Here is a 10,144-nt window from a genome sequence, read left to right on the forward strand (position 1 = left end):
TGTAAGGGATAGGGATATGTAGGAGGAGCCTGTTGGGCTCTACCCCCACCCACCACCGTTAGAAGTTTCAGGCCTCCCAAGGACTCCTGTGTCTCCTTTTTCCCCACCAATATCCCTCTTCAGATGAAGTTGCTGACAACGACCAGCCTTGGCACATCAAAATGTGTTTGCTGTTTTATTATTTGGGTCCTCACTCCTGCGTGGGACTCGGTGAGTGGGTGCTGCAGAGGCTCCGGCAAGGCATCAAAAACGCCGGCCCCACACCCAAGGGTGGTGCGAGATCTCCTGCAGCTCCGGCCTGTCCGCGGGGTGCTTGGCCAAACACCATTGGATCAGGTGCTGGAGCTCTGGGGAGAGAAGCCAGAAAGCGCCGGTCACCGGCAGAGTCTCCTGCCCAGCTGCCCCCGTCACCTGCGGGGCCCGGGCCGCGCCGCGAGCGCCCTGGGCCGTGCCGGGCTGCGTGCCGCCGCCTGCTAAAGTCCGTCGTCGTGAGGCCAGACACCAACCTGGAGAGAGCTGCCGCCGGAAGGAGAGCTTGCCCAGCACGATGTCATGGTCGTCCTGGAAGGGGAGGCTCCCGCAGACCATGACGTACAGCAGCACGCCCAGGGACCAGACGGTGGCCGCATGGCCATGGTAGCAGCCGAGCCAGATCCACTCGGGCGGACTGTACTCACGCGTTCCTAGGGGAGACAGGCGGCGCTGGCCGGGCGCAGGCTGCTGCCTTCCAGAGCCCGGCGCCAGCCTCCTGGCCCAGGCAGGGGCTGCACCCGCGGCCACAGCTTCTCCCCCGAGGCCACCCCGCATCCCCCGGCCAGCTGGCCAAAGGCACGAAACCATTCCGCGAGGCCAAGAAGGCCTGCGGAGCAGCCCAGGCCCTCGTGGGCCCGCTGAGCCCAGGGGCCGGGAGCCGCTTTTGCCGCCCCTCTGTCGGCAGGGCCGGCGGCCGGCTCCTGGGGCACGGCACCCGCCCCGTGCCAAAGGGCGGCCGGCTGAAGGCCACAGCCCGCGGCCCAGGAGGGAAGGGGGCTGTGCAGTGCCTGGCACCGGGAGCAGGGCCCAGGCCATGGCTCACCGGCAAAGCCCGTGAAGGCCCGCTCCTGGAGGAAGGTGCCGCAGCCGAAGTCGATGAGCTTCAGGTCGCCGCTGTCCGGGTCCACGAGGAGGTTCTCCGGCTTGATGTCCCGGTGCAGGACGCCGCAGGCGGTGCAGTGCCGCACGGCCTCCAGCACCTGGCAGAAAAGCCAGCGCGCCTGCTCCTCGCACAGGAAGCCCTGGTCCTGCTCCTCCAGGAACTCCAGGAGATCCCGTGATGCCCCCGGACGCTCCAGCACCAGGATGAAGCTATCTGGCAGCTCAAACCAGTCCAGGAGCTGGATGATGTTGCGGCAGCCAGAGCCCACCTTCTCCATTAGCACCACCTCCAAGGGCACGCGGGTGCCGTCGGGCTGTGAGCAGGAGAAAATCAGCGCCTCCGGCAGGTGCTGCTGCTGCTGCTGCTGCTGCGGCGGCGGCCCTGGGGCTGCGCTGCGCCCTGCCCGGGATGCCCCAGGGTCCCCGGGCACAGCCTCCCAGGCGCTTGCACTTCCCCCCACTCGGGGGATGCTCGGGGGGCCCCTGCCCGGCCCCAGCACCGCTGTTGGCCGTGCCCGGGCCCGCGGGGCTGCGGCTCCGCACGCCGAGCCCGCCCCGGGATTCTCCCTGCCCGCCGCGCCCCGCTCTGTCCCGCTGGCCCCGCTCGCTCACCAGCTCGTCCCACTGCAGGACGCTCTCCCGGGCCACGCGTTTGATGGCCACCTGCGAGCCACGGAGAGAGGAGGGCTGAGCTCCAGCCCTGCCGCTCCCCGCCGCTGCCCCTCCTGCCCCGCCCGGCCGCGGCGGCCACTCACCGGGCTCCCGTCCGAGAGGCGGATGCCCGAGAAGACGGTGCCGAAGCCGCCGCTGCCCAGCTGCGGGCCCAGCAGGTACCGCTCCTGCCGCTGCCTCTTTTGCCCTGCGGCCGAGAGAAGCCATCAGCCTTGCGCCCAGAACGCCCCGCAAGTGCCCGCGAGTGAAGCGGGCCGGGCCCCCGCGGCCGCCGCGCTCTCACCTGCTTCGTGCTGCGCGCCGGGCAGCGGCCACGGCCCTGCAGCCGCCGGGCTGGCGAGCGGCGGAGCCGGGCCGGGGCAGCGCGCACAGGCGGCTGCGGCAGCCCCGGGGCAGCGGGCCGGGGCGGCACCGTCGCTGTCCCCAGCGTCGTGCGCTGGGCTCCGCTCCTGCCGACGGCCGGGGCTGCAGCCCGAGCCTTGGCCCAGGGGAGTCCCGGGAGCGGCTGCAAGGCAGACAGGGCTTGTTCACGCCGTGCATCGCAGGCACTGCAAACAGCCGGCGACTCGGCTGCTCTCGGGGGCCCTGGCCTGGCCTGACCGCGCCCCTGCATTGCCCCGGGGGAGCCTCAGGCAGCTCCTCAGGAGATCTCACCTGCTGCTAGAAAGCCCTTGGCGGCACTCGAGGGCTGTCTTGGGGCAGCTTCCTGCAGGTGGAGGAACCTCTGGAGGCTCGTCTCCACCACCAGGCTCGGGCTGTTGCCCGCTGGCACAAGCGGCACAGCGTCCTGGCTGTCCTGGCTGCTGTGGGATGACCACAGCTGGCTCCAGGACTCTTGCTGCCCCGCCAGCTGCTCCTGAGCAGGCTCCCCCGCATCGGGCTGGGCTCCCTTTTGGACTTTTGGGCTTTCCCCTGCCACGTCAAGGGTCAGGATTGCGCCCATGTTGTTGACATCCGTGAGTCCAAGGGAGCTGGGAGACCTGTCCACGGGCTCTGCTCCTTCCACAGCATGACAGGTCTCACTGAGCCTCTGCGAGGGATGGAGGCTGTCAGAGATAGCAGAGGCTCCTGGCAGGGTGCAGGATCTCTGACAGCCTGAGGTTCCTGCATGGATGGTGGTGGCTCCCCCCTGCTGTACCATCCTTACAGGCCTTGAGGATCTTCCAGGGATGGAAGATCTCGCTGGGAGCAGCCTCTGGGAGGGATGGAGGCTTCCGGAGGAGCTGTCCGAGCCACAGCAGGGCAGGTGGACTCGCTTCTGCAGCTCCTTCAGTTGTTTCCACAAGGCCTGCCACATCCCCGAGTAGAAGGGCGCACGTGCCCCGCTGCCATCCCAGAGCTGCAGCATCAGTTTCCACAGCTCCCGGGCCTCTGCCAGGCAGGGGCCGCAGCCGCAGGGGCTGCCCCGGGGGCTGGCGGGAGCACGCGGCCGCTTGCCAGGAGCGGCCCGAGGCCGGGGGAGCCTGGGAGCCGCAGGGGCTCCTCGCTTCCTCCGTGAGCCTCTGGGCCTGGCCCCGCGGCGCTTGCTCCTCTTTCCTGTCCGTGCCCGCCGGCTGCGTGGTTGCCGGTGGCCAAAGGCCCACCAGACAGCCACGGCGGCCAGCAGCAGGACAAGCGCAGTCATCAGGTCGCCGCTGTCACCCATGGCTCCAGCACGTGCCATCGCAACTGCACTGGCAGCTGCGGGCACCGGCCCCTTTTATGCAGCGACAGCGCGGTGATGTCGCAGCGATGTCACAGTGCTGCGGCCAGCACAGCCCTGGGACATCACAGCCCTGCCTCACGCCAGCGCTCTGCCCCTTTGTGCCATCACAGCCCTGCCTCGGCCCCGCCCTCCGCAGTGCCCCAGCAGGGATCAGGGGGCTCCCTATGGGCACTTGCCAGCTCTCTGGAGCAGAGTGCGTGGAAGAATCTTCTTTAAGAGGAGGGGAGTGTTGATGGTCTCACCTCCTTGCTGGCGGAGCATGGGACATGGATTGTCCAGTGTGACACTGCAAAGTCCTTGAGGAGGGCAAGCCCCGCTCAGCAACATCCAAGCCATCTGTGTGCTGTCTACCACATTCCCGTCCCCAATCCAAACCCAGCTCTTTGCCGCTCCCTGGGAAGGAAATGGATCCTATCCCATTGAAAACCAATACATCAGCCCATTCTTCAGCCAGCACACCCTTTCTCTGTGTGTCTCACACCTGGACACCAGCTCCAGATGTATTCTGTGAGGGACAGGATCAAAACTCCGCTTAAAACCCTGAAATAGAACCTGCTTTGCCTTCCCATCATCCATGAGACGGGTGACCTCATGGTCGTGGCACAGTCATTCAGACAGGAATTTCCCTGACTGCGGACTCATGACTGACACCCTGAAAGGTTTCAAGCACCTGCATTTTATTATTTCCCACTACAAACGTTTATACCCTTTTCCCCCACATGCGTAATATCTGTGTGCCCTTTTACTCTTTTGTGGTTGGTCAATAAACATCAGCATTCCGTGCTTCTTTTCCTTCAGTGCTGTTCACCTGTCTTCTACAGCTGCACTCCATTAGGGATGAGGTTGGGCCGCAGCCCCATTCCCTGCGTCCCATAATCTGTTCTACATTCCCCTCCGTTATCTCACGCTGCCCTGTCCTGGTGCTGGCACTGTCCTTCCGTCACTTCCCAGTAGCGCCAATGATGGCCTTTCCCGCTATCAAGATCAGATGATCAGGGCTGGAGTTTCCTGGAGAGTCCAATCCCTTCCTGTCAAATCAGGTAGAGCTGTGGAACACTGAGCCAGCATGGACCTCCTTGTCTTTCAGGGCCTCGGGCAGAGGATTTAGGGGCTTCCTGTTGGGACATATTGGGATGAATCCCATTGTCCTTGGCTTGTAAGATAAGCATGTATTCTATTTGCCATCTGTTGGAGGTTTGGCTGTTTTCTTATCTCTTCCAAGAACAATGTCTCCCTTCGGGGAGGTATCTTCTGCTGATAGACCATTGAATGACTCACTGCATGATTGGTAAAATCGCACCATCCCATTGCAAGATGCTCCACCCAGATGGACAAGCCAAGCATTCCTACCTGCATAAAATCAGCACTTTTTGGGACACCACGGCAGCCCTTTGTTGGATTCCCAGAGGAGCGGCTTTCTTCTCTGCTCGGTTCCCAGAGGAAGACCAGACCCAACTACTACCAGACCTTCAGAGAAAACTCCACCCTTCTACAGATCACGGCTTTAGCAGCATTTCATCTGCCACTCCAGGAATTAAGAAGCAGGGAAGGTTTTAACCCCATCTGGTGTTTAACTGGTCCCGGGGAAGGAGACCTGAAGGAAATCCATGACTGGATTCAGAAAAAAGATCTCTAGATGCCAAGGAGATATTCAATGATGCACCTTGGAGTTAATTTTTGGGATTTTCATTTTTCTGGAGCAGTAAATTAGGATGTTGCTGGAGGTTTCTGGTGGTGTTCCCAACAGGGCAGCCATTTGGTGCAGCCCATGAAGCTGGCATCACGGTCCATGCGGGTATAGGACAGATCCTTGTGTTCTGCTTCTTTCCCTCTCTACTCCCCAGTGCCACCAGCTCCCCCCGGCAATGAGGGGGCTCCGAGCTGAGCGAGGGCAGTGCAAGGTGCAGCAGCTCAAGGATCCACTCCCTGTGCATTTCCCGGGAAAGGGCTGCCCTGGGCCTTGTCACGGACAGAGGGAGGGACCCCTTCATCTGCTAAGTCTGACCCTTCTGCCCCAGCCTTGCTTGGTTCCATTCATGTGCCTCCCGCGAGGTACGATCTGCACACAGATCCTGGTTCTGATCCTTGGAGCCACAGCACTGTTTTTCCTGGATTTTAGCCAGGGCTTCTCCTGTGTAAGGGATAGGGATATGTAGGAGGAGCCTGTTGGGCTCTCCCCCCACCCACCACCGTTAGAAGTTTCAGGCCTCCCAAGGACTCCTGTGTCTCCTTTTTCCCCACCAATATCCCTCTTCAGATGAAGTTGCTGACAACGACCAGCCTTGACACATCAAAATGTGTTTGCTGTTTTATTATTCGGGTCCTCACTCCTGCGTGGGACTCGGTGAGTGGGTGCTGCAGAGGCTCCGGCAAGGCATCAAAAACGCCGGCCCCACACCCAAGGGTGGTGCGAGATCTCCTGCAGCTCCGGCCTGTCCGCGGGGTGCTTGGCCAAACACCATTGGATCAGGTGCTGGAGCTCTGGGGAGAGAAGCCAGAAAGCGCCGGTCACCGGCAGAGTCTCCTGCCCAGCTGCCCCCGTCACCTGCGGGGCCCGGGCCGCGCCGCGAGCGCCCTGGGCCGTGCCGGGCTGCGTGCCGCCGCCTGCCAAAGCCCGCCGTCGTGAGGCCAGACACCAACCTGGAGAGAGCTGCCGCCGGAAGGAGAGCTTGCCCAGCACGATGTCATGGTCGTCCTGGAAGGGGAGGCTCCCGCAGACCATGACGTACAGCAGCACGCCCAGGGACCAGACGGTGGCCGCATGGCCGTGGTAGCAGCCGAGCCAGATCCACTCGGGCGGGCTGTACTCGCGCGTTCCTAGGGGAGACAGGCGGCGCTGGCCGGGCGCAGGCTGCTGCCTTCCAGAGCCCGGCGCCAGCCTCCTGGCCGAGGCAGGGGCTGCACCTGCGGCCACAGCTTCCCCCCGAGGCCACCCCGCATCCCCCGGCCAGCTGGCCAAAGGCACGAAACCATTCCGCGAGGCCAAGAAGGCCAGCGGAGCAGCCCAGGCCCTCGTGGGCCCGCTGAGCCCAGGGGCCGGGAGCCGCTTTTGCCGCCCCTCTGTCGGCAGGGCCGGCGGCCGGCTCCTGGGGCACGGCATCCGCCCCGTGCCAAAGGGCGGCCGGCTGAAGGCCACAGCCCGCGGCCCAGGAGGGAAGGGGGCTGTGCAGTGCCTGGCACCGGGAGCAGGGCCCAGGCCATGGCTCACCGGCAAAGCCCGTGAAGGCCCGCTCCTGGAGGAAGGTGCCGCAGCCAAAGTCGATGAGCTTCAGGTCGCCGCTGTCCGGGTCCACGAGGAGGTTCTCCGGCTTGATGTCCCGGTGCAGGACGCCGCAGGCGGTGCAGTGCCGCACGGCCTCCAGCACCTGGCAGAAAAGCCAGCGCGCCTGCTCCTCGCACAGGAAGCCCTGGTCCTGCTCCTCCAGGAACTCCAGGAGATCCCGTGATGCCCCCGGACGCTCCAGCACCAGGATGAAGCTATCTGGCAGCTCAAACCAGTCCAGGAGCTGGATGATGTTGCGGCAGCCAGAGCCCACCTTCTCCATTAGCACCACCTCCAAGGGCACGCGGGTGCCGTCGGGCTGTGAGCAGGAGAAAATCAGCGCCTCCGGCAGGTGCTGCTGCTGCTGCTGCTGCTGCTGCTGCGGCGGCCCTGGGGCTGCGCTGCGCCCTGCCCGGGATGCCCCAGGGTCCCCGGGCACAGCCTCCCAGGCGCTTGCACTTCCCCCCACTCGGGGGATGCTCGGGGGGCCCCTGCCCGGCCCCAGCAGCGCTGTTGGCCGTGCCCGGGCCCGCGGGGCTGCGGCTCCGCACGCCGAGCCCGCCCCGGGATTCTCCCTGCCCGCCGCGCCCCGCTCTGTCCCGCTGGCCCCGCTCGCTCACCAGCTCGTCCCACTGCAGGACGCTCTCCCGGTCCACGCGTTTGATGGCCACCTGCGAGCCACGGAGAGAGGAGGGCTGAGCTCCAGCCCTGCCGCTCCCCGCCGCTGCCCCTCCTGCCCCGCCCGGCCGCGGCGGCCACTCACCGGGCTCCCGTCCGAGAGGCGGATGCCCGAGAAGACGGTGCCGAAGCCGCCGCTGCCCAGCTGCGGGCCCAGCAGGTACCGCTCCTGCCGCTGCCTCCTTTGCCCTGCGGCCGAGAGAAGCCGTCAGCCTGGCGCCCAGAACCCCCCGCAAGTGCCCGCGAGTGAAGCGGGCCGGGCCCCCGCGGCCGCCGCGCTCTCACCTGCTTCGTGCTGCGCGCCGGGCAGCGGCCACGGCCCTGCAGCCGCCGGGCTGGCGAGCGGCGGAGCCGGGCCGGGGCAGCGCGCACAGGCGGCTGCGGCAGCCCCGGGGCAGCGGGCCGGGGCGGCACCGTCGCTGTCCCCGGCGGCGTGCGCTGGGCTCCGCTCCTGCCGACGGCCGGGGCTGCAGCCCGAGCCTTGGCCCAGGGGAGTCCCGGGAGCGGCTGCAAAGCAGACAGGGCTTGTTCACGCCGTGCATCGCAGGCACTGCAAACAGCCGGCGACTCGGCTGCTCTCGGGGGCCCTGGCCTGGCCTGACCGCGCCCCTGCATTGCCCCGGGGGAGCCTCAGGCAGCTCCTCGGGAGATCTCACCTGCTGCTAGAAAGCCCTTGGCGGCACTCGAGGGCTGTCTTGGGGCAGCTTCCTGCAGGTGGAGGAACCTCTGGAGGCTCGTCTCCACCACCAGGCTCGGGCTGTTCCCAGCTGGCACAAGCGGCACAGCGTCCTGGCTGTCCTGGCTGCTGTGGGATGACCACAGCTGGCTCCAGGACTCTTGCTGCCCCGCCAGCTGCTCCTGAGCAGGCTCCCCCGCATCGGGCTGGGCTCCCTTTTGGACTTTTGGGCTTTCCCCTGCCACGTCAAGGGTCAGGATTGCGCCCATGTTGTTGACATCCGTGAGTCCAAGGGAGCTGGGAGACCTGTCCACGGGCTCTGCTCCTTCCACAGCATGACAGGTCTCACTGAGCCTCTGCGAGGGATGGAGGCTGTCAGAGATAGCAGAGGCTCCTGGCAGGGTGCAGGATCTCTGACAGCCTGAGGTTCCTGCATGGATGGTGGTGGCTCCCCCCTGCTGTACCATCCTTACAGGCCTTGAGGATCTTCCAGGGATGGAAGATCTCGCTGGGAGCAGCCTCTGGGAGGGATGGAGGCTTCCGGAGGAGCTGTCCGAGCCACAGCAGGGCAGGTGGACTCGCTTCTGCAGCTCCTTCAGTTGTTTCCACAAGGCCTGCCACATCCCCGAGTAGAAGGGCGCACGTGTCCCGCTGCCATCCCAGAGCTGCAGCATCAGTTTCCACAGCTCCCGGGCCTCTGCCAGGCAGGGGCCGCAGCCGCAGGGGCTGCCCCGGGGGCTGGCGGGAGCACGCGGCCGCTTGCCAGGAGCGGCCCGAGGCCTGGGGAGCCTGGGAGCCGCAGGGGCTCCTCGCTTCCTCCGTGAGCCTCTGGGCCTGGCCCCGCGGCGCTTGCTCCTCTTTCCTGTCCGTGCCCGCCGGCTGCGTGGTTGCCGGTGGCCAAAGGCCCACCAGACAGCCACGGCGGCCAGCAGCAGGACAAGCGCAGTCATCAGGTCGCCGCTGTCACCCATGGCTCCAGCACGTGCCATCGCAACTGCACTGGCAGCTGCGGGCACCGGCCCCTTTTATGCAGCGACAGCGCGGTGATGTCGCAGCGATGTCACAGTGCTGCGGCCAGCACAGCCCTGGGACATCACAGCCCTGCCTCACGCCAGCGCTCTGCCCCTTTGTGCCATCACAGCCCTGCCTCGGCCCCGCCCTCCGCAGTGCCCCAGCAGGGATCAGGGGGCTCCCTATGGGCACTTGCCAGCTCTCTGGAGCAGAGTGCGTGGAAGAATCTTCTTTAAGAGGAGGGGAGTGTTGATGGTCTCACCTCCTTGCTGGCAGAGCATGGGACATGGATTGTCCAGTGTGACACTGCAAAGTCCTTGAGGAGGGCAAGCCCCGCTCAGCAACATCCAAGCCATCTGTGTGCTGTCTACCACATTCCCGTCCCCAATCCAAACCCAGCTCTTTGCCGCTCCCTGGGAAGGAAATGGATCCTATCCCATTGAAAACCAATACATCAGCCCATTCTTCAGCCAGCACACCCTTTCTCTGTGTGTCTCACACCTGGACACCAGCTCCAGATGTATTCTGTGAGGGACAGGATCAAAACTCCGCTTAAAACCCTGAAATAGAACCTGCTTTGCCTTCCCATCATCCATGAGACGGGTGACCTCATGGTCGTGGCACAGTCATTCAGACAGGAATTTCCCTGACTGCGGACTCATGACTGACACCCTGAAAGGTTTCAAGCACCTGCATTTTATTATTTCCCACTACAAACGTTTATACCCTTTTCCCCCACATGCGTAATATCTGTGTGCCCTTTTACTCTTTTGTGGTTGGTCAATAAACATCAGCATTCCGTGCTTCTTTTCCTTCAGTGCTGTTCACCTGTCTTCTACAGCTGCACTCCATTAGGGATGAGGCTGGGCCGCAGCCCCATTCCCTGCGTCCCATAATCTGTTCTACATTCCCCTCCGTTATCTCACGCTGCCCTGTCCTGGTGCTGGCACTGTCCTTCCGTCACTTCCCAGTAGCGCCAATGATGGCCTTTCCCGCTATCAAGATC

General features: G+C 64.6%; 2 protein-coding genes and 1 long non-coding RNA gene across 3 annotated transcripts; all 3 read right to left on the reverse strand.

Moving 5' to 3' along the window:
* Positions 1-175: 175 nt before the first annotated feature.
* Positions 176-3,451, reverse strand: LOC144246776 (serine/threonine-protein kinase pim-1-like). The gene is made up of 7 exons (XM_077785526.1): positions 3,390-3,451; positions 2,461-2,609; positions 1,890-1,993; positions 1,747-1,797; positions 1,076-1,448; positions 507-683; positions 176-347 (listed from the first exon to the last, which is right to left on the reverse strand). The coding sequence occupies exons 1-7, from the start codon at positions 3,449-3,451 to the stop codon at positions 244-246; spliced, it is 1,020 nt and encodes a 339-aa protein (XP_077641652.1). The 3' UTR covers positions 176-243.
* Positions 3,452-5,807: 2,356 nt separating this feature from the next.
* LOC144246731 (uncharacterized) lies at positions 5,808-6,257 on the reverse strand. Its single transcript, XR_013340398.1, has 2 exons — positions 6,152-6,257; positions 5,808-5,992 (listed from the first exon to the last, which is right to left on the reverse strand). It is a non-coding gene; the product is annotated as an uncharacterized LOC144246731 (long non-coding RNA).
* Positions 6,258-6,328: 71 nt separating this feature from the next.
* Positions 6,329-9,098, reverse strand: LOC144246777 (serine/threonine-protein kinase pim-1-like). Its single transcript, XM_077785527.1, has 6 exons — positions 9,037-9,098; positions 8,108-8,256; positions 7,537-7,640; positions 7,394-7,444; positions 6,720-7,092; positions 6,329-6,462 (listed from the first exon to the last, which is right to left on the reverse strand). The coding sequence occupies exons 1-6, from the start codon at positions 9,096-9,098 to the stop codon at positions 6,329-6,331; spliced, it is 873 nt and encodes a 290-aa protein (XP_077641653.1).
* Between the last annotated feature and the right edge of the window lie 1,046 nt (positions 9,099-10,144).

The sequence above is a fragment of the Lonchura striata genome, chromosome 9 (assembly GCF_046129695.1).
Source record: "Lonchura striata isolate bLonStr1 chromosome 9, bLonStr1.mat, whole genome shotgun sequence".
Lineage (NCBI taxonomy): Eukaryota > Metazoa > Chordata > Aves > Passeriformes > Estrildidae > Lonchura > Lonchura striata.